Source organism: Prenolepis imparis, unplaced genomic scaffold, assembly GCF_030444845.1.
Source record: "Prenolepis imparis isolate NDT839.2.m4 unplaced genomic scaffold, iyPreImpa1.0 SCAF_1, whole genome shotgun sequence".
In the NCBI taxonomy this organism is placed as follows: domain Eukaryota; kingdom Metazoa; phylum Arthropoda; class Insecta; order Hymenoptera; family Formicidae; genus Prenolepis; species Prenolepis imparis.
Genome location: NW_028141159.1, coordinates 10,718,655 through 10,744,277, shown reverse-complemented (window position 1 = coordinate 10,744,277; position 25,623 = coordinate 10,718,655). Strand labels below are relative to the sequence as shown.

At 32.4% G+C, this 25,623-nt stretch overlaps 1 protein-coding gene across 5 annotated transcripts in view; it reads left to right on the top strand.

Moving 5' to 3' along the window:
* The first annotated feature begins 1,010 nt into the window (after positions 1 to 1,010).
* Gfrl (Glial cell line-derived neurotrophic family receptor-like) overlaps positions 1,011 to 25,623 on the top strand; it is a 294,550-nt gene continuing 269,937 nt past the window's right edge. For 4 of the 5 annotated variants that reach the window (XM_083054331.1, XM_083054325.1, XM_083054282.1 and 1 more), the window contains exon 1: positions 1,011 to 3,032. In XM_083054331.1, coding sequence (XP_082910457.1) covers positions 2,603 to 3,032 — 430 coding nt within the window. In that variant the 5' untranslated portion in view covers positions 1,011 to 2,602. The remainder of the gene's footprint in view (positions 3,033 to 25,623) is intronic. The other variant, XM_083054292.1, reaches the window with a different exon arrangement.

Below are 25,623 nucleotides of genomic sequence, written 5' to 3'. Positions count from 1 at the left end.
ATAAAGGATGCATCAATACCTCGTTATATTTAAACAACCCCCAGTTCGGTTACGAACGACGACTATAGTGGGAGCCGGCGGGCACTTCCGCGTAACCGACCTCGACAAGCCGGGGCGAAATGAGGTCAGGAACGGCGCACACGATGCCGAACGAGGGTCGCGGGTTTGCTTCGCGGCCCACCGGCGCCGCGGCAGCCTAGCTGCTGCTAGCCGGGGGTAGTTTACCCCTCTCGGAACTGCTCGGCTCGATTCGACGCGACGACGCCGCGCGGGGACACCGTCGCGGCACTCCACCTGCACACCTGCAACGCGCAGCTACACACACCTGCATACGTATTATACGGGGTGTCTGCAATTTTTTGCATTGTCTCTCTTGGATCTTTTCACAAATTAATTGATCCAATGAATTGACTTTTTCTCCAAAAATTCGACAAGAGAGATTTTTTCAGTCTTGAATACGGTGCTTGATTCATACAGGCCTGTCTCTTAAGTTTCAATCATATTTGCAGCTTAATACAAGATTTTTTCGTTATCTTTGTTCCTGCATTGTTCGCATTTCAATGCACAATTCTCGAAAGGATATAAAACATACATTATTTAAATGTTTTGATAATTAAGCTTGTCATAAAACTTTCTTCATATTAAAACTAATTGGAATGTAACTCAAAGACGGGGTGTTCGATAAACTGTTAAAATTTCCTCAAATCGAAACTCTCTAAGTCATTCTAAGAGCAAAATATGCAATTTTTAATGCACTTGAATCGCGTATATTGCAATTTCTCGGATTATCGCGGGCAGAAATTATGGTACGATCAGCAGGTAGCTTATTTTCTGCTATGTGTCGTAAGATATAAGTCCGCGACACCCCGTATATACACGGACGAGGGAACCAGCGCCAGTTCGTGCGCAGGAGCTATCGCGTGTCGACGAGCCGGAGGGTACAGGGGTTGGCGGGGGTTGGACGTCCTCGCGGCGGTTCTCGCTCGTACGGCAAGCAGCCTCAGCGTCATTGGGCGTCGGGACGCCGCCACGACGCCGCGCTCTCGGTTTCGAAACGCGAAAGCGCGACCGCGAAGTGCCGCGACACGAGGACGGGATCCTTTCGGGGGATTCCTCGGTGGAATATTCGTTTTGCGAACTTGCGAAAATCACGCGAACAAACGTTTCCTCGAGGGAGAGACGCGTCTAAAAGCGGGAAAATTCGCTGATCCACTTTGAGGAAGATCGCGACGCTGTTCCGAGATCGGCGGTCAATTAATTTTTTCGGAGACATCGATCTCGTGCGAAAATGATATACGTTATCGTGAATCTAACGATTATCGTCGAACTAATCGTTCTCGCATGTCACGACAACTATCGTGACGATCTGATCTACGAGATCATGGAGGCAATATCGACAACAGGATAATTCAATCGCAGATAATTCAATCTTCCGGAAGATCGACGAGATTTAATGGATAGATTGTTAGTGTGTGTGTTTGTGTGTGCACGTGTATTATGATCTGCCGAGACGAGGATGGAATGAGAAGACCGCGTGATCCTCATCTCAATATCGAGATTCTTGATGTTTTTCGAAAAAAAAGCTTGTCTTTTTACAATATCGATAATCTTCCAATCAAAGTCGTGCGTTGCTCAAAAAATCCTCGCTTGCCCTTGGATTTGGGGAATTTATAAATCCTGAATTTTGAAAGATAATAGGAGATTCAGTGTAGTGGAGAGTAGTGCCATATTTTTTGGAAGTGTCTTAAACTTGATATACAAAGAGAGATGCTTCAAGTGAGATAGATTACAAATTTACAAAAAAAATCTTTAAAAAAACTGCAAGAAGTGTCTTATTGAAAAGCGTCGGAGAACATTTTTGCAAAGTGTTTATCCTTTAATCCATTTAACGCCTCGCTGGAAAAAGGTTCTTAGTATCATGAGGAGAATTTATAAATTTTAAGTCTACAAGAGAGGAAGCTTTCTCATACACATAATAAAATCTTTTCATCAAGCGATATGTCGAACTTTTCACTGTGAGTCTACATAATTTTAGTTCTCATCCAAAAGACCGTGATACTGCAAGAATGATCTAGATAGATCTTGCACCCACGAGGGTACGATAAAAATTTTAGCGAAACATTAAAATTTTTTGATTTTATATTCGTATCATGGTGTACTGCGAAAAAGATCGTCCGCATTAAGAGAATAATTTATAAATGTTATATATATATTTGTACGTAAAAAAAATCTCGATTTTTTAATTAATACTTCGCTAAAAATCAGAATTACTTGTAAGATTGATTCATTAAATTTAAATCTATGAGAGTAGAAGAATCTCTCGTAAAATTTCAATAAACGCTTATGCAAAGTATCTCGAATCTTTTAATTACACATTTAGCTAATTTGCTCAAGAGGACTACGTGGTAAAGGACTAATTACATATCTGAATAATCGAGTAGAGAGATAGGAACAGTCCTGAAATATTCAAGTTACATCTCGGAATAGTTATTACAGCATTAAGAGCGAAGATAAACTCCTTGGCTGCGCCATCGATTCCGCGGACGGATCGCGCATCCGCCGGCGGAAGTTGGATTTCTGCGAGTGTAGGATTCGAGTGTGTATGTGTGATGACGATGACGATCGCGCCGCGGGGACCATCGAGGTGACTCGCGGTGGCGTCGACGGCGACGACGGCGACTGGGGAGGTGATACCTGGGGAATCGAGTGGTACCGCGGCTCGCAGGATGCTGCGAGCGGGAAAAACGGAAGGAAGATCTCGCAGTGCGAATTCGCTCGCAGTTCACGATTGTTAGGACCGATGACGGGGGATCATGACGTTCTAACGGCGCGCGTCACGCCGCGCGTCGTCGGGACGCTCGCGTCGCGTTCGCGACCCCTACTGACGACCCTGACGATGCTGCTCGTCGCGCTGTCCTGCTGCTGCGCTCGCGCCAGCGAATTCCCCGAACGGGAATGCTGCGACCTACCCTACCCGATCCCGGAACCCACCGGCAGGTCCACATCCGCGCCGACGCCGACCGGAAGGAGCGGTAAGTACACCTAAGGAATATATTGTGCGTATCTGGTTAATACTACATGGTTAAAGCAAAAAAAGATCCTATATAATTTAAAATATTGAATCAAAAATTTGTTACTACGTAGGATGTTACTACGTACGGATGTTACTACGTAGTGAGACAATTTCCTGCTATAACGTATAAAATATCGAAGGATACGTATAAGTATATGTATGTGCATATGTATGTAAATGAATTTATAAAAGCTTTTGTCTTTTAGATATTTTTAATCTATAGAAAAAAATAGTATAAAAAGAAAATTATTATTTTATTAATAAAATAATAAATAATTATCTTCATAATTATAAACATAATTATAGACAGATGCGACATATGAAAGTCTGCAAAAGGAAGATTATTGTGAAGTGACTAAAAATTGTTGTTTTATCTGTAAATAGAAGGGAGTGTAAAAAAAGAGAAAATACATATATTATATGTATTGTGATTATCAATAACGTTCATCGATTAAGGTCAGCGCCGGTGAATTTTGATTTTTAATGAGATGGGATATAACTGGGTCACGCGCGAGCGCGAAAATCTGCTTTCATGCAATTCGCAACACAACGCCAATTATTAGCGAAACAATGAAATAATATTCTGGCACTATTGGCAACAGAGAGACTGGAAAATAAGTTTCAATTTAATTGTAATGGTGCTATGGTTAATCATCATAAGAGCGCATTTTCATTAATATTTCTGCGAAACTAATTGTTGTGCGATATATATATATATATATATATATATCGCACAATATATATTTTGTGCCAATATATATATATATATATATATATATATATATATATATATATTGGCACAAAAGGAAAATATATATACATATATTTCCGTAGAGTTAATTTTGACAATAAGGTACGTCTACTGCAAGAGTTCAATTTAAAAAATATTTATGATTTGAAATAAAATCAGGTCCAAAAAGAGAGAAAAGCAAAATAGAAAAAGAGTATTTTAAATTTGAAAACTTTAAAAGTAAGAGATGTTATGTAACAGTCTTAAAATTTGCTTTATATTCGTAACTAATTTGCGACCTTTATCTTTAAAAATATTAATTTTTTATGCCATATAATATATTTGACTAGAATACATTGACAGCAGAGGGAAGATAGGCTCCAATAATTGGACGGAAACCAATAACTGTTAGGTATGCCCTGGCCACGTTCCGCTAACCGCAGCTACTGGATACTATGATTCCTGTTCGCGGATGAGCGGATCATTAATTCGGTTACAACGGGTTATTAATTTAACAATGCGTAACCAACTCAAGTCGTATTATGAATTTAGTGACCCAGCGAGTCGTAACTCGCGTGTCTTTAACTTCTATCAGGATATGATTAATAAAAACGTTACCGCAATCAAAAATTAATATATGAAATTTGTCCCATTTGTTGGTAATGATATTGATTCACCTAAATTTTAGTCGGACCGTAATGTTTAATGATAATACATGATGTTTATTATAAATTATATTATGTGTTGATAATAATACAGATTTTAATGAAAAAAGGCTTTGTAGTATATAATTATAGGTTTTTAAAAGAAATATTTTTAAAAAATTTAATAATATAAATAATGCACATTAAATTGATTATCACAACGGCATATTGAATAGTTGTTAAATGATTTGAGAATTGAATATAAGCGCTTAGAGCAGTAGCTTCTTTTATCAGCAAAAAATCTCTGTAATAATTAATCAATAAATTTTTGGAGGAAAATTCATACAAATTGAAGCATAGATTTAAAAATCCAACATAAATAAAACGCATTATTTATATTATGTACTATAGAATTGTAAATAATTTTAAATAATTTTCTGAATAACTTGTCATGCAGAAAATTAAATATAAACTTAAATAACCAATATTTAGATTCTATAGAGGAGTTTTTTTATTTGCCAATATGAGTGCAAAATGTGGCTCGCGACTTTCTCGAATTAAGTCGAAGTTTGCAGTTGCACCGCGTCGTTGTATAAAATAACGAGGGAAGTTACCGCGTAATTGATCGCATTATTTGTGTCCGTGTGAGCACTCCAGCTTCGTACTCGGATGAACTTCGATTGAGGTCGCGCGCTCGATCGAAGATTATCTACGCTCCTCGCTCGCTAGAGCGATAGCGTAAGTTCAGGCAGAGTGGAAGTCGTTTGTACCCCTTGTGGAATTTCTCGCAAGGCATCGTCTACGTGACCATAGAGAACATTAATGATGAAAGACGATCAACCCGATCCGCTCTATTCGCAGGTTTATACCAGGTGACCCTGAACTATATCATTTGCCATTGTTCTAATCATGAATACACAGTAAATGTTATAGCTATAATATTTAAATAGCTTATTTGATAAAGCACAAATTTTTATTGAGAAGTCATCAATTATTATTGATTGTGGTTTTCGAATTTTTAACGTTATATATGACAGTTTTAATAAATAAACCCTTAAATCCTAAACCTGCAAAAAGAAAGAGAATTTTCTTATAGAATTTACCCTGAAAATCATAATAATTGTGGGACAATATGGTATGGAAAGAATTTTATGAGAATTTTTCTAATTAATATCCACAATAAAAAATAATATCTATCACAATAAAATATAAAATATATGTTTGATTAATTTTACTATACAGTTTAATAAAATTAATTTTACTATACAGTTACTATTGATTAATTTTACTATACAGTTTAGTAAAATTTATCAAACATATTTTATATTTTATTGTGATAAATATTAATCAGAGAAATTCTCATAAAATTCTTTTCATACCATATTGTCCCAATTACACGATTTTCAGAGTAAATTCTAAGAGAAAATTCTCTCTGTGCGATAAACTCTTCACTCTTGTCAATCATGATCTCGTATGTTTTATCTGTATTATGATAATGTATAGTTTTAGAGTTATTTGTATAATACATTATACGTTGCGCAATTCATTTATATGCTAAGAGAAATTACTCTATTTAATAAATATCTTGTATACATATATGGCTATGTTAATATATTAATACAAAACTGAGTTGAAACATAGCTGAGAGTAATTTTTACTCCGTTACGCACAAATCTAATTATTATCGCATATTCGCTATTTAAAATCTGTATGTTTATTTATATCCGTATTTTATCGTTGGGATTTAATGCATTTTGTTTAGAATAATTCTTTATTTCCATATGCAATTGCATATACACGGAAATGCATCGAATTATTATTATATTTATCATTCGTGTTTTTCTAAATATGAATTTGGTGGTAGTGTTAACGAAACTAAAACTAATCGCTTTTTAAAAAAGGTATGTTAAGTCGATTCTCGCAAGTATTGTTGTCTCTTTTTCGCGATGCTGATTAACTGTCTCGATTTGCATTGTGCGTTATATTTGTAGCATCGAGAGGCTGTCATCGCGAGGGTTAGCAGTTTGACAGTTTGAACAAAATAAAAGTAAATAAAATAATATGTTTTAAATAATATGTTATAATACTTTAAACTCGATTAATAATTTTGACAGTTATCAATTGATTTCTATCAACAAAATATTAATCGAGTTTAAAGTATTATAACATATTATTTAAAATATATTATTTTATTTTATTTTATTTTGAACAAACTGTTAAACTACTAACCCTTGCGATGACAGCCTCTCGATGCTACGAATATAACGCACAATGCGAATCGAGACAGTCAATCAGCATTGCGAAAGAGATGCAACAATACTTGCGAGAATCGATTTAACATGTCTTTTTTAGAAAGGAATGTTATAATACTTTCAATTCGATTAATATTTTTGACAATTATCAGCTGATTTCTGTCAAAAAATATTAATCGCGGATAAGGTGTATTATAACATATTATTTACATATTACTATTTTAATATTTTCAACATATTATTATTTTAAAATTTAATTAGCAAATTAATGCTTTATTATCAGCTAATTTCTATAAAAAAATATTAATAAAAATATTAATTTGCTAATTAAATTTAAAAATAATAATGTATGTGTAAAGCGTATAATTTCATGAAAACTTAAATAATTAAGAGTTCTGGCTTTGTTTTCAATAGTTCTACTATTGAAGATAAAGTTAAAACTCTTAATTATTTATGAGTTTCCACGAAATGAAACGGCAGCTTCATACATCTCCATTACCGCTATAAAAATGTTATAAAATAAACAATTTCTGACTCACCGATACGTGCAATGGCGAAGTTGTAGTAACAGCATATTGATCTGAAACCAAAAATTCAAATTATGTATATAAATGTGTGTGTGTTTGGTGTGTGGCTGTATGTGTGTGTGTGTGTATGTACAGGGTGTTTTGAATGTCTGAAAACGGTCGAATATGTCAATGCAGTTTAGCAAAAAATGTTTTTATTTTGCATACCTCATAGTTGCCCCGCTGTCGCCCGATGCCTCCCTGGGCCTCCTCCTCCTCTCTTGGTCCATGGTAGCACTCGCGAAAACACGAATAATTACGACCGTCCGACACTTTACACGGCACTCCCGACGCGACGCGTGAATCGCACGCGTATTTCGCGTACATTGTGCAATGAGAAAAAACTATAATCGCGAAAACGAATCAACGTCCGTTCGACACTCGAGGATCTCGCAGTCAAACTTGCCCCAGTGTCGTCTGATGCCTCCTCGGTCTTCCTCTTCCTCTCCTATATAAGTAAACCTTACCTGTAATAACAAAGAAAAAAAAAATATATATATATAGAGAGATACTTAAACAAATATAACAAAAATTATGTTTCTTAAAAGAAATGTTATTATTTATTTATTTTGCACACCTTATAGTTGCCCCGCTGTTGCCCGATGCCTCCCCGGGCCTCCTCCTCCTCTCTTGGTCCATGGTAGCACTCACGACATTCGCGAAAACACGAATAATTACGATCGCCCGACACTTTACACGGCACTCCCGACGCGACGCGTGAATCGCACGCGTATTTCGCGTACATTGCACAATGAGAAAAAACGACGCAAAAACTATAATCGCACGAATCAACGTCCGTTCGACACTCGAGAATCTCGCGCGCAGCTTATCAGCAATGTTACCTGTAACAAATAAATATAAAATACATATATAGAGAGATACTTAAACTTTAATATTATATATATTAATTTTTTTCACAGAAATCAGCTGATTAAAGCGTTAATTTGCTAATTAATTTTTAAAATAATGTGTTATAAAAATTAAAATAATAATGTTTTAAATAATATGTTATAATATTTTTGACAATTATCAGCTGATTTCTGTCAAAAATTATTAATCAAGAATAAGGTATTATAACATATTATTTATAATATATTACTATTTTAATTTTTTATGATTTTTGTGAAAAAATATTAATCGAGTTAAAACAAACTTTATATAATTTTTAACAAAATATCATTCTCAATAAAAAATTGAAGAATGGTGCGCGTAGCGCGCGCTTGTGTTCTAGTTAATGCTAAAAAACAAATATAGATAATAAGCAATATATTTCATTCATGGAATAATGATTCTTTTCAATTGAAACCTATACGATTAATTAATTTTGTTATGTCGATATAGTGAGGAAAGTGCGTTATTTACAGAAATTATTTTAATTATAATTTTGAATATTTAATTATTATTGTAAAATATGATTATTCACGTTAATTAATCACCACGTGTCGGTAAAGTTTTCAAGAAACAATACTTTTTACTTATAGACTATCATATTATGTAAACGTTTTCTGCAAAGTGTCTATCAGGAAAGATTTAATGACGAAACGTGATCTGCTTCATCGATTGCCCCGCTTAACGATCGTGGAATTAATTTCCTGGCGGGCGATTATGAGCTCGCGAAGCGTAGCCGGCTTCTTTTTCAGAGGCGCTGAATTTTCGCGAAGTAATCAGTAGCGACGGGAGTCACGTAAATGCATAATTGCAGTCGGTTCGTTTGCACTCCTTCTCATCCGTGACATCCCGAAATAAGCTTCCGCGAGGGAATCGTCTTACATTCCCCACGATACTTCGCCACGGTGGCGCGGCGTTCTACGTGCTTAATGATGAAAGATGATCGCCCAGGCGAGCTCCAATTTATCGCTCGTTTATCGGCGTTTCATAAACGTTCGGACCAATCGAAACAATTCTCTCCGTAAAACTTGTGGCAGACCGTTTAATTTGCGTTAACTGGAAAACTTTGTCCCAAGAATTGATAGCAATTTTGACGGAAGTTAGGATTTTAGGTAATCCTTCATAATCCAGAATAAAATTGTACCGTGTGTCACGGAAAATGAGAGTAAATGGCATTTAACGTATTATGAGAAAAGTAATTTCAATGTATATAATCTATGATATTCAATATATAAAATCGCGTATGAATTCTACAGTAATTACTTAAATACATCAATTACTTAATTATAAAAAATATTAATCTTTTTAACAATATTTTTCATTGTGTTTAAATTATCATTTAGTGTGTGAATATTATTCGAAATTTTATTACGGAGACAAAAGTATTGTAACTAACAAATTGATTGTATTAATAATCAGAGCTGTTAAATTCGTCAAATTTATGCATTTTATACGATAGCAGCATTGATTTATATTATATATAATATAGAACAAAGCAACATTCATCATCATTCGATGGAAATTTACAATTTGTGGATCATATATAAAATATTAATTTCTAGTATATAGCTTATTCCAAAGGGTCACGATTTAATGCAATTAAATTGTCATTTAATTTGTGATTTTCATTAAAAATTTTATAAAACACGCGAGCGATAAAATGTCATGTTATTGTGAGTGACAAATTTCTGATCGATTATTAGCGCATTGAATTGATGAAAAATCAAGAGATAATTTGAAATAATTAGATTAATATGTAATGTGACGTATATTGATATCTTTGTATTGATTTCCACACCGCCCCGCCGCCTACGGTTTCATGTAGACACTCCACGATGGAAATTGTTCATTTCCCTGTGGAAGTGCCGCTTGTCCGAAACATTGACTATATCTAGACGTGGGGTATAAATAACGAAATACGTTTAATCCGATCAAACCGGGCTAATCCCAAGATTTATCGTTCGATATGCTGCATAATTCATCGATTCTTAGCACGCCGGATTTGTGAATCGCACCGCAGAATACTCCTCTCGACACGAACCAGATGGATTCTCGACGTTGGTAGCATGTTTTATTCTGTGTGTAATATCGATCCACACGTAGTGTTCCAAAGTATTGAATAATTTATACAATTTCTATTTCACTTTTTACAAAAAAAAAAAAAAAAATTTTTTTTACGTTTTTAATTAGTTTAAATCTTGAAAAAATTAAGATCTAAAGTTACTTAGAAATATTATATTAAAAAAACATTATTTTAATTATAAACTCATTCAAGAATTTTATACTGTAAAAAGTAGTTTTTACAATATAAATAGAACTTTAATAAAACGATGTATATCAAAAATGTGCATCAGATTCTTTCTTTTATCAAAGAGTAAGATATAATCTATTCGCTATTGATTCTTCTCTTATCAAAGAGTAAGAGATAATCTAATCTTTTAACAAGATTTTGTGTTCTTTTAGAATGTAGCTTCTACATGCAATCATTTCTCAAAAATTTATTTCTCAAAGTAAGTGACCTGAAAATCTTTTGACCCTAGATATTTCTAATTTATTTCTTATCTATTGCAGGTTTTTTGTATTTTTATCTTACAGCACACATGTTCGAAAGATGTTTAGAGGATGTTAAACATCCTCTAGAAATCCTTTCGAACATGTGTGATGTTAGGATAATTATTTATTGAAAGTTATGGTTTTAACATTAGAAAGACTTATAATCATTTTTATAACTTGATTCCTTTAGATTAAAAAAAAAATATGTATTTTTGTATATCGTGTACATCGTGATGCGCTTTACTAAGAAGTTCTTTGCATCAACCGTCTCCTTTTGCCTTGCGTTTCGGACGTCAAAGGAAGCGCTTTTTACATCCGTCGAAATGCGTTAAGGCAAACGATATAGAAGGTGCCAAAGAGAGTTCGTTTATATAAAAGAAACTTTCTCGAGAAAATAAAATATCAAACTGCGAGGTTAAAAAGGGGAAGAAATTCATGAAGCGTTCGCATCTTGACACGTTTTCTCTTTGAAGATCAATTTGATTCAAGAGAAAGAAAAGTTGCATAATCGACGAGAGTTAACGATTTATTGGCAATGTTTTATTTATTTACTGATATTTGAATGTTGTATTCTCGAGAGAATATGTGCTACGTATATTTCTAACTATACATTAAAAAACTCTTTGTAAATAATATTATATAAAAATCATATTTTTTGAATTTATAATCAATTTTAAATAATATGTAGTTTTTCGTTATTAGAATTACTTTCTATTTTATTTCGGGAATTCTCTTTATATAAAGTTATATTTATTATAAAATAAACGTATAGAACATTAATGTTCATAAATATATTTTAACAATCATAAATTCAGAGACTTAAAACAAAATTTATCTTAAATCTTAAAAAAACAAAATTTATCAAATAAATAAGTAGTTAAATATAAGTCGTAAATCATGTTCTTAATGGAGATATTTTAATGTAAGCTGACAAGCATAATGCTTATTTATTAGATATATTGATTTTGTGGCTGAAAATATATTCTATGCATTCTAATTTATGAAAGATGCATTTATCAAGCTAAAGACTACTATATGTGATAATTATATTAGTATAGATTATTTAATATATTATTTTAGTTAATTAATATAGATAAATATATACTAAAAGATAATTTTTATTTAATCAACTAATAATACAAAATTATTAGTCAATGAATACTAAAGAATAATTCAATAATTTTTAAATGCAAACAATTTTGAAATATGTAATATTACGTATTTTAAATAGCAATTTATAATTTTATATATTCTTGTTTTATATACATATTATTTAAATATAATCAACTTTATAAATAGAGTTTTTAAATATTGAGTTGCATATTATTCCGGTCACACAAAGCACATGTATAAGATAGATAAGATCGTAGGATGAAAAGCAGAGTGCCGATGCAAAAGAGGCAGGGATGAATATCTCCATTGATGTTAAATCGCACGCTGAACCAGTTTTAACGTCGCAGCTATTTTCATGCGACCTACTTTATGTCGAGTCGCGCCGTAACGAGCTTGCCTTCGAACAAATTCAAAGTGCCTTCAAGTCGACGTTTCTGGTCGTTCGCTCGGCAATTGCAAAATTTTTAACCGTTCCGATAATACCGCTTTCGCATAAAATTTCACCGTAATTCTAAGTCAGCGTCGCGATTTTATCTTCGTTATAATTAATTTTACTCCTCGATAGCGAAACACTATTGTCATCGAGTTGATATATTTGCAAAGAAAATTAATACATCGAATATAATCGACAGTATCAAATTATAGTTTTTAATCACAATCTTTAATTTTAAACATAATTAACGATCTTTGTTTACACAAAAGATGCTTTATTTCGTCGTTCGGTATAATCGACCATGCTGTACTGGCTCAAAATAGTTGGCGCATTCTTCTCGAATGACGGCGCTTAAAGCATGTTTGGCGTCGCGGGACGCAAAATTAATTTCACGGCCGTTAATCACGTGGAATGACGTTTCATATGCGCGCCAGCAGAGTCGTCCAGCGGAGTCGCGACGGAGTAGCCGTGTTCACGAGACCGCCCCGGAATTCCAATGTCATCAAGAAGAAAAGCTTCAACACTCCGGTTCAACACTCGGATCGTATAAGCTCTTTCGCGTCTACTCGTCACAGCTTTTTCACGCTGGAGTGTTTACCCTCTTTCTCCCTCCCTCCCGGCCCTCCCTTCTCACTCTCTCTCTCTCTTTCGTTTGTTTCAACACAACCCCGCTCGTCGAACTCGCCTCCTGCAAGCACATCTTCGCGGCGATATGGTGCTTCCTGCTGCCTTCAGGGTTCGTTGCTTCCGTCGCGGAATATGAGAAAACAGCGAAGATAAATTCGCACACAGAAATACGACTTCATATTCTGGAGTATTTTGTTAAGCAAGATGATCAAAGTATTTGAATATAGAAATTGCACACCAATATATATATGTATATGTATATATATATATATATATATATATATATATATATATACTGTAGCTTTATAAAAATTACGTTTAAATCTATATATATATATATATATATAGATTTAAACGTAATTTTTATAAAGCTACAGTACATTTCTTTTCTTCATATAATATTTGCCTCTTCAGTTAATTTATTCATTGATATATAGTATTAATTGTCTAATTGTATGTTATATTAAAGACTTACAAACTTAAAAAATAATTAACGCATTTTATATATTTTTTTTTCAGTGCTAGTTTGGCGTGAAGTTTTGAAAACTAAATTGTTAGTTATTTCGAGAAAAGATTCTATTGATATATCTTTATAATGAAATAAAAACAATGAATTTTTTACATGTCAAACAAAATGCGCTAAATCGAGCACTAAATACTGACATACACTTTACACAAGCTAGTATGTTTTGTTATCTCGAGAATCAAATTTACGCGAATCGATCGTCGTGCGAACGTTAGCAAGGCGAATCGAAATGCATAACGACTTCCGTCCGGAGAAAACGCTTAATGAAATGTGACTGCGGGATTCACACATCGAGTAGAGATTAATCGTGGTGAGTTCGGAATGCAGTGGCGGATTTGTCGAAAAGGGACAACGAAACCGGGAAATAAATCAAGCGCCCGTTTAATCCGCGACGTTCCCGGCAATTATGCAATATTGTTGGAGAATAGCAATTAATTAGTCACTTCTTTCGATCCGGATCAAGCAATTTACGCGATTAAGAGCAGTAATAATCCAGTAAAGATCGCGTTATAGAAGACACGTTTGAGAGACGCATCTTTGGAATAGAGTTCCGATAAAAATAAGAGGATAGAAATGACTTGACCTTGTTGATCAGCCAGACGAAAAGTTCGATGCTTGTTAAAATCGACAGCATACGGAAATTTTCATCAGCGTATCTCGAAAATTCACACGGTATTTCATATCTTCTAGCTTCTATAGTATCATTGTTATCAAATTGACTTAACATCCTGAAATCCTTAATGTAACGGAAACACAAAGTTTGATTATGCAAACATGCTATAGCAGAAAGCATACATCACCTAGTTTTAAATATTTCATTATAAATAGAAAAAATTCTATTTATAAGAATAATAAGTTAAAAAAATATAATATATCTTATATTATTAAAATAATAAATACAAAAAATTTTTAGTTGATAAAAGTTTTATCCATAAGAATTTTGAATATTTTTATATTTTAATATTTCAAATTTTTCAAAAAGACTCTGCTAAAGCTGTAACTAGAAATAATTAATCATTGAAATGATAAGTTTAGTAAAAGTAAACAAAATATTATAAAATGTTGAAGTTCAATAGATAATGTTCAATAGATAATTAAATTAATAATACAATTATATAATTATAAAATAAATTTAGATACATGTATAATAATAAAACTATTTTTATGTTTTAAAATAATATAAAGTATGCGTATCGCGAGATCGTCTTAATTAAATCAAAATAAAGCTTGTAAGTCTGATCAAAATCCAATTAAGATAAAATAGATTAGATAAATGTAATCACAGTCAAACGAAACTAAGATAAATGAAGCGATGACGAGAGATCGCATCCTGCTTGAAAGAAAATTAACAAGACAATCGCATTGTAACTGAAATAAAATAAATTGAATAAGCTCAATATCGGATTGTTTAAAATATAATAAAGTAATTGAAAGAAAATGCGAAACGTCGGCATCTATGTTGATCTTAATTATTTATAGCTACTTCACTAAAAAAAAACCACTGAATTCAAATAAATATTTAATTTAATGGTTCCCTTCACACATTTGTTTGAAACAAGTAAATATTTATCTGTTTTAAAAAAATATTTCTTACATCAACTAAATATTTTTTCACGGCAAATCAATATTGTTTGTTTCAAATAAGTGATATATAAAAGAGTATTAAAATAAAAATTTATTTTTAAATTATTAAATAATTTTTTTTCAGTTTTGATAAGGAGGTTTAGCGTTGTTCATTACAATTTTTCAGAGACTGTTCGAATATCTTTCTTCGAAATTTGAAATACGTCATTATAATACGTAACTATTTTAATATTATAAAGTTTCGATTTAAAATGTTTTAAAATGTTCAAAATATTTCTCGAGGTATGTCCTGATTTAGATTAATATTTCTCAAACTGACCACTGTGGACAAAATTATTTTCTAATTAATATATTAATTAAAGAAGGGTTTTTTAGACGATAATTTGACAGTGATAATTTTAACTTTCTCTGCTGTTTTCTCAGACTTCTCAACAAATATAGCATTGCGAAAAGGCAGGGAAATAATAATAGTATATATAATTTAACTTAATTTTTATAATAAAATAATAAATATATTATTATAGTGCTTTGATTTACTCTATAATATTCCTGAAGATCAATAGAGATACAGAAAGGCTGGGACAAACATACCTAGACGAGTCAGAAGCAATCTGGCATTACGGTCATTGGAATTTAGTGGAATCAGTCGACGCTTCGCGGGGCGTCGAACCCTTATTATGAACCAGCAGCAACGCTTGATGCAAGTTACAAGGGTTACCGGGGTCAGGGGGAAGGGTAAATAACGTTCGAGAAACCAATATCGGCAAAGCCCCGGTTGCTGCGAGACAAAAGTTTCCTGGTCGAGTTGGCTGGGTAAAGGCAACTTCCGGCAATAGTGTTGCGGCAAAGAAGCAGGAAACAGGGAAGGGAGGGCAAATGGTGAAGAAGGAGGAAAATAAGGCGCTCGTCCGTTACTCTCATCGATCATCGGTTGTAACTATCCGTTCGTAAACGTTACGTTTTTCGAACGTAAAATAATATTTCTTGTTACAAAGCGTCACTGTGTTATTCGTCGAACAGCATTTTTTAGTGTTATCTTTTTTCATGAGAAATTTTTGTCGATGAAGTAATACAATACACATACAATACACATACGCACACGACACATACAACAACAATTATGGTTAATTAATTTATATAAATTCTAAAGTGATTTATCATACATATAATTCTGCTAAAAGAAAAACATTCTAAAGTTTTTAAAATTTTTCTGAAGTATATAATTCTCAATTAAAGTATCATTTTAGAAGATGTTACATAATGAGATAATGTAACTATAGATCATATGATTTTATTTTAATTTTGCCATTTGTAAATTGCTCTAACCACGTATTCTTGACATAATTCGGAAGACGTATTTATAGATGTATATTATAGGCTTACAACGTGTAGTTGCATTTAATATAATCAAATGAAAAATATCATTATAAGTTAGAATTCCACAGTATATGTCGTCAAGCATATAAATGCAATAATGAGATATATTTGAACAAATGCATGCGTATATGTTGTAAAGCGATCTGTCTGAAATCTCTCGAATTAAATGCATTCGCGCGACACAAAACTATTCGAGACTCATCGAGTTCTTTGCCGTATGTACACCAGGTATGAAATACTATGTTACAAAACATTTGTTGGTCTCGAAGGGTATCAAATTCATGAAATGACTTTTTTTCGTTCAGGTGCAGTTGAAAATCGAGTCCGTTATCAATCTCTCGGACGACTCTCGATAAAACTCATGCGATTTTCGAGCGTATAACGTTTTAAAGTGGATGTTTTAGCGCGCATAGACTTAATCTTCAACGCAAGTTACTGTATTAAATATAATGCAAATTATTTTAGTGAAAGATTGTGCATTAGCTTTTGAAGTAAAATTTTTGTTAAAAATTTTATTGATAACTATTCTTTACTAGATTTTTTAATTTTTTTAACGTTAAATATTTTCGTAAACTTTAATTAAACTAAAATTTACCTGAAATTATCTTGAATATTACAGAGAATATTATTATATCTATTTATATTTCTGTAGTTATATTTTCCTAGTTTGCAAAAAGTTTTTTATTTTTAATTGCTAAGTTTCGATTTCTTATTTGTTTAAATTATTATTATTTTATCAGTAAAGACGGTATGCTTAAAAAAGCATTCTAAAAAAAGCGATTTCTTATATAAAATTGCGATGCAAGCAAAATTCCTTTATATGCTTTTTATTGCCGTAGCATGCATATTCGTGAAATCGCGGAAAGGCTCGACGCGACGTCAAGTTGTCGGTTCATCGTTTACATCCTTATTACGGGCCTCGTCTGCAGGAATTGCGCTTCGTTCGCGTCAATGATTTCTGAGTAAACTCCCGGGAGGTAAACGGGACGCAAATATCACCAGCGTTTGAACGAGCGATTTATCGAGCACTCGAGCCGGCTCTTTACGTACGCATCCTTCGTGCCTTCGCCATTCGCGTGTGCATGTGCATTTATGTAATGTGATTACCGAAACGAGTCTCTCGCTCTCTTTCTCTTTCTCTCTTTCCTCTCGTGTCAATATGCCCGCTAAATATGCCGGTTGTGTTTAAATAAAAACAGCAGCTGACTCGATTAGGTACGCAACGTGATTGGTTAGAACGAAGTTGTGGATTGAAGAGCAGAGTCAGTTTGTTCAATCTTTTTACTGTACGTCTTTTTATGTCTTTTATTAAGAGACAAATCTAAATTTCCTTATTTTTTGTTAAAATCAGTCTTTGATCGATAAATTTATTTATTTAACGTATTGTTACTGCTTTTAGATTTTAATTTAACTGTAATTTATACTAAATTACTTATTCATTTTTATAATTGTCATGATGAGATACAAAATTATATATTAGCTACGTAAAAATGTATAAATCACTAACACAAATATAAAAATATAAATGTAAATATAACACATAAATTATTAATTTATTTTTAATTTAAGCAAAAAGCACAGTGATAATAATTATTATTTCTAACAATTATTTTTTTAATTTTTGCTTTTTTTGTACATACTTGACAAAAATTATTTATTTTATTCCACATAAACTCTATCGTTTATAGAACGACATTACTCGACAAAGCAATTTTGAAGCTCTTGTGTCGCGCATCGCTACGTGTTACATTGTAACGATATCATAAGTGGCTTACTATTCGCATTTCTATCAATGTACAGTATTTGCACAGCAGATTCGAAATAATCATTGACAAATATCCTCAAACATCCTTTGATCAGATTTCCTTACGATGTGCATGTAATTACTATAAATTGTAATAGTCTATGGCACTCATTTACTAATTGTTGTTCCTTATGAGAAATAATTACGTTATTCAAAATACCTATATGTATATTGTGCTAAACACTTTATGACAAAGTTATCAAATGTTTGATATTAGAAGAAATAATTGGTCAATAATATGTTTGTTTTTTTTTCAATAAAGAGATTAATATAACATTGCTATTTCAATTTAAAAAATCATACACCGAATTATATTACATTACGATGTCATTTGCTTGAATACCACGTTACTAGTATTTTGTGTTGATACAGTATTTAAGAAAACATTTACGGATTTTTTCTAAACAGAGATATTCCAACTTCATAAAAATAATTTAATTTATCTATCTTAATCTTTTTTTTATTTATTTGAAATAAAATCGCAATGACGGCATATACTCGTAATATCGTTAGGACACACCGTACGGCGGAAAGCGCGCTAAAGCTCGCAACGTGCCCGCGATAAATCGGAAGTGCGGTAAAATAGAAGTTTTCCGAGCGATTGAGCCCGCTCGGAAATGCATGCGGCGTATTTTTCCCACCGCCACCACTATTTTTCCGCAAACGTAGCGGCGACCCGCGATGAGTTACAACTGCCATAATGCTATGCTAGTCGGCGCCTCGGCGCGATCACGTAGAATCGCGTACGTGAACCGAGTGGTTGCACAACGTATATACATATCGTCGATATACATTCGACGAAGACGCGGTCGAAAGATTATTCCGGTGAAGCGTGGCATTAAATGCTCTCTATATGCAATTACGCATTCGCGATGCATTCGTGTCGCTACAATGTCCATATAACGGGATAACGCAATCCGTCACAGCATCATATCAATGTATCCCGATTTCGAGGAATCCGACTTCGCATCTTGTTAAATTTTCCAACACATTTTGATATCAAAATTATAATTAATTTTCTTATATTCCAAATACGGAATCCTAGATTTTTAATTATAATTGATAGATTAACTTTCAAAAATAAATTGCCAATAAAAAATTAAATTTAGAATGAGATATGGAATAAATAAATTAAGAAACTCATTTTCATATTTTTGTATATGTAAAGTGAAATAGGTCAGAAATTTTCGAAATTAGTTTCGATCACTGGCGGATCCTTGGGAGAAGGAGAGGTAAACCCCCCCCCCCTTACAAATTAAAAGAAACAATTTTGCTGAATTTGTTTAAAAAATATAAATAAAGAAAAACAAACATTAAAGAGCTATCGACATCAGGATTCACTAGTGTATATATATAAGTATAAGAAACACTGTAAATTGTACTCATTACGCATTCAAGGAGTTAAGTTTAGATTAAGTCAGACATAGGACGAAATGATAAGATAATTTCATTGCACGAAAATAATTAGGTGAAATTCTTTATATCTATATAATATATATTATATAGATACAAAGAATCTCGCCTAATTATTTTCGTACAACAAAATTATCTCATCATTTCGTCCTATGTCTGACTTAATCTAAACTTAACTCCTTGAATGCGTAATGAGTATAATTTACAGTGTATCTTATACTTATATATATATTTTTTTATATATATATATATATATATATATATAAAAGTATAAGATACACTGTAAATTATAATCATTACGCATTCAAGGAATTAAGTATAGATTAAGTCAGACATAGGACGAAATAATGAGATAATTTCGTTGCATGAAAATAATTGGGCGAAATTCTTTATATCTATATAATATACATATATATATATATAAATATAAGATACACTGTAAATTGTACTCATTACGCATTCAAGGAGTTAAGTTTAGATTAAGTCAGACATAGGACGAAATGATGAGATAATTTCGTTGCACGAAAATAATTAGGCGAAATTCTTTATATCTATATAATATATACAATATGTATGTATAAGATACACTATAAATTATACTCATTACGCATTCAAGGAATTAAGTATAGATTAAGTCAGACATAGGACGAAACGATGAGATAATGTTGTTGTACGAAAATAATTAGGCGAAATTCTTTGTATCTATATAATATATATTATATAGATATAATATATATATTATATAGATATAATATATATATTATATAGATATAAAGAATTTCACCTAATTATTTTCGTGCAATGAAATTATTTCATTATTTCGTCCTATGTCTGACTTAATCTAAACTTAACTCCTTGAATGCGTAATGAGTATAATTTACAGTGTATCTTATACTTTCATATATATACATATATATTTTATATATATTATATATATATATATATAAAAGTATAAGATACACTGGAAATTATACTCATTACGCATTCAAGGAGTTAAGTATAGATTAAGTCAGACATAGGACGAAATAATGAGATAATTTCGTTGCATGAAAATAATTGGGCGAAATTCTTTATATCTATATAATATACATATATATATATATATATATAAATATAAGATACACTGTAAATTGTACTGATTACGCATTCAAGGAGTTAAGTTTAGATTAAGTCAGACATAGGACGAAATGATGAGATAATTTCATTGCATGAAAATAATTAGGTGAAATTCTTTATATCTATATAATATATATATAATATATATATATACATACACTGCCGGATCCTGGGAACTCCCCCCCCCCCCCTTGCAAATTAAAAGAAACAATTTTGCTGAATTTGTTTAAAAAATATAAATAAAGAAAAACAAACATTAAAGAGCAATCGACGTTGATCCTGGAATAAAAGCTAATCATGAAACCAAAAATATTAAATAAAATAATTTTGCAACCCCCCCTCCCCCCCCCCCATTATCAACGTCAGGATCCGCTAGTGGTTTCGATTATAGTTTATAAATAATCCACTTACTGAAATTGATATAACACATGAAATAATAATTGTAGGCAAATAGAAAAAACTAGAACTTTTAGCAATTTAATACGCTAAATAAGAAAAATAAATAGCACAGCTGAAAATATAAAATCGTCAAATGCATCGATATTTTTGCATCAATATTTTTATATACATCTTTTCGTTCTTATCCAGTTAATGAAGTTGAGAACTATATTTAAAATTGCTATTAGCACGAATTCATATTGAAAATTTTGTCAAGTATAAGAATTTCATTCGTCATATATTTTTGTAAGAATGGAATCTATCAAACGTTTAAGCACTGCTGTTGGCACAAATTAACTCGAGGGTTAATTTTCATTTCGCCAATCTCTCTATAGATATATAAAATTCATCGGAATTCTTTAGAATTTAATTTCTGTCCATAAGTATTAATGGAAATCTCAAGTTTGCCTTATCGCAAAACGCAATTAACGGGGATTAGCGCTCCGCTCCCTCGAGTCGTTCGATCCCGACGGGTTGTCGCGAGCGGCAAACTGCACTTCGCTACCTACCTTATAGATTACATATGAATAAATGATCGACCGTGCAACTCGACGCGACGCTGTTGGAATATCCGGAAAACACATACATATACGCGTCCTTCGCATTTAGAACGTGCGAGCGTGTTCGCTCTCTCGCGGGTGGCGTGCGAGATCGTCGTCATCGTGTCGACCGCCAGACGGCAGTAAACGGTCGACCGCGATCCCCCGGTGGTAAGAAAGGGGACGGTTAGGGAGAGGGTGCAAAGAGGTGGGGTGATTTTCCAGGGTGGGGGTGGGACGGTGACGACGGTTCTTGTGCAGGGTGTAGGAGAGCTGCGAGCACGAGAACGAGCAGCGGCGAGAGCCCAAGGAAAAACCGCCGGTCAGATTAGATCTTTCCCTCGTATACGGTTAAGCTCTACCAGGGCCCTACGTTTGCGATAAGGCCTGAAAACGCGCTCGTTCACGGAGCTTTCGTGTCGAAACCCGACGCCCCTTCGCGTGTTTATCCCTACGACAATCCCCTCCCTGCCCCGCGATCAGCAGTAGCGACGGTGTTATAAAAATATGCCGGTATAGCTCGCGCGCATGGTTTCTTCGATATACAAGCATTTGCGACGCGAATTCTAGCTTCTTAAAAGGCGCTCGCAAATACGACCGAGAGACTATACGAGACCCCTTTAGGAAGTACTACTCTTATCGCTGATCAATCATATATCTCGGATTTCTTGAACTTGACCGCGCTTATTTATTATTATTTGCATTTTTTATTTATATAATCTATTTCTTCTTTCGTAGATTATTTGTGCTCTTTTTTACTATTTGCTTCTGTTATTGATATCTATAGTAAACCTAAATATTTACTTCTAGCAATATTTTTCACGGAGTTCTTCGAATATTGAGTTTTGAAAAAAATATATATTGATTCTTCGAAAATAACCTAGACATTCACACAGTTTGATAAAAATTGCTCATAAAAATAATATCCCACGGCAAGACTGTAGATTAAGTAAAACAATATCTCTTTCCCAATTTTTATGGTTTTAGTTATATTTGTGTTTATGGTTTTAGTTATATTTGTGTTTGAAGAGAAGTAAAAACAGCATCCTATATAAAAATATTTAGCAATGATATAAAAATCCGATAGAAATCCTATAAAAATTATTACTTAAAATTTAAAATATTAGAGAGCGCGAGAGATTTATGCAGTAAAATAGTTGAAATAAAAATATATTTTACTCTATGCTGCTTTTTATATTTTATAAAGCTTTTGGGGCAAAACTAAATATATTTTCGCTTAAATTACTGAAGAGCAGCTTAATTATTGTTATTTTTATCCTATATTTAAAATAAAATAAAATATTGGAATACTAACGTACATTTACTTTTTAAAGCAATTAAAAGATATATATAATACTTTTTGTACTATTGCACATATTATCAATTAACCATCATGCTGAAATGGATCTCAATAATAAATGGTTCAGTATAGAAAAGCCGAGTTTGCATGGGCGGGCCAGCCATCACAAATTCGCCGGCGAGACAGTTTGATTCACTGCAATTGAATAACAAAATCATCGTCGACTCGCGAGAAGGCATATAATGAAAGGAGCGTAGTAATCAACCTTCTCCGTCATTTATGACCGTCAGGGCCTCTCTAGACTCTAGATGATCGGTTGCTCCGCCCTCGACCTCCGTTCGGGCGACGATGACGAGTTTACACGCTATCTGGTAAGCATACGCTAACTTTAATGCTGTTGTCGATTTTGACATGCAAACATAGAGGAAGATTTCAAATAAATAATAGTGGTCAAGTTTGAAATCTTCTATATAACTGGAATTTTTTTAAACAATTGACAAATGCTCTTTTGTTATTATAAGAATAAAAATTATTAGATAATATTTATATTTTTTCTATCTTGTTACCATATTATAAACTTGATACTTAAAATTTATTTTTTATCGATTGTGTATATTAGTCTTATTTGATATTAATTTTCTCTAAGTTACTACGAAAACTCAGTACATTTTAATAAAAAAAATTAATATTCTATAGTAATTGTAAAGTTTTCGTCTAAATGTTTCAAAACTAGAGAATAAAAAAGTTATCCATAAATATATATTAAAAACGAAGGGAATGGCACAAATAGTTATTGGGTGACATCTTGTATAGTTATTCTACGGCAATGCTTTTATATTTTTTTTCTCAAGTTTGTTTGCGTGTAGACTCGACGACATTAAAAGCAGAAACCTGCGGTGGTTGGTACGCCACGTGGCGTGTGAAGTCGTCGTCATAGCCCTGACTTGTTCCCCAGTCCAAAATAAAGGATCGGGCGTGATTTCTGGTGATTGTGCGAAAGAGTGGCAGAATTTGCAAACGTATGCGGTCGCTCTCTTCTCGCCGGGTAATAATAAGTTTTATACGTTCCTATGGGTGAACATAAAATGCTTTTATTCGCAAGCTGTTTATCCGTAGATGTGTTTCCGTTATTATTTTTTGCGACGTAAAATAAACTGTGATATATTATATTGATTAATTTTAGAATATTGTAAAAAGCTTTAATTAAATTTAATATAAATATTTTTAAAAAATATTGCTCTTACGTTTCTTACATATTATTGTGTAAATTGTTTTTTTTTCTGTAAAATATAGAATGTTTTTATATATTCATAACATTCAAATTAATAATATTCAACGGCTACTAAAATATATATAAAATTTATATAATTATGAATACAAACAAATTTTAAGCAATTCTTATATATTTTTATGTATACTTAGGATTAACTGATTATATTTTTTTATGTATATTGGGTTGTAATTATGTATATTATAATACGCACATACGTATCACATGTTTGACTCATATATTAGACATTAAAAATAGAACAATGTTAAGTTTTTTATTTTATATTCTTTAATTCCATTTTTAATTACTGCACGAAATTGACTGTTTCCTCTCTCTGCGTTTTTTAGTGCACATCAGTAACAGTTATACGAAGAAATAGCTTTATTACGACTAAAATGCAAAAGCAAATATCGTAAAAAACCACATGGAGAAGCATTTGATTCGATCCGGGTGCGATGCGTATCGATCGAATTAAAACTCGAGTGACGGTCGCACCTATCGTCGACTCTTACTACTAGATATTTCGCAGCATATCAACATCGGGCATTCCTACGTAATTGCTGTGAATTTAAATTCAATTGTTTATCTTTTGTGATAAATTATTAACATTGCCGAATTAACATATATGTGTTATAAATTCTTGTAAGCTATATTTAGATCAAAGTTACATAATTATTGAGCGAGTTTCATGAACTGATATATAAGGATTATGGATTTCTTGGATCGACGTTTAAAATAAAAAGATATAAATAAAAGTTCGCTTTCTTTTGGCAACTGCTTCCAAGTTGGAGGCATATCTTATTTATAATATCAAGTATTTAAAGATTATTAATTAATTGTAAAAAAGCTTATTGCATTTGTTCCGTGAACTGCTCGTAATCTTTTTTTCTTTCAATCAAAATCTGTCTTTCCATGCTTACATTTTTATAATCTACGAAAAATGAATTTAGCACAGTGTAAAGTAATTTTAAAAAAATGAGAAAGTTTTAATCAATATATTTATTATTAATAATAATAATAATATATATATATATATATATATATATGTTAGTAATAATAAAAAAAGATTATTTAACTTTTAAAATATTCGAAAAAGAGAGAAGAGAGAAAGAGAGATATGTTTAAATTTAATATAATTTTATAATTGTTTTATTTATTAGAGGACAAAAGATTCTTCCAATCATCGTCAAATAGTATACGATATTGATATTTAAGAGTGATAAAGTTTATTGCAACGTAAATTTTACGTTGAAGAGATTTCCTCGATTTCGATAAATCATACTGCGACATACCTAAATCATCTCTCTAACCTAACGTCGCTAGAAAGAGCATCCGTTCGCGCGCGATCTTCTCTCGCCACGAGACACTCGGTGCATC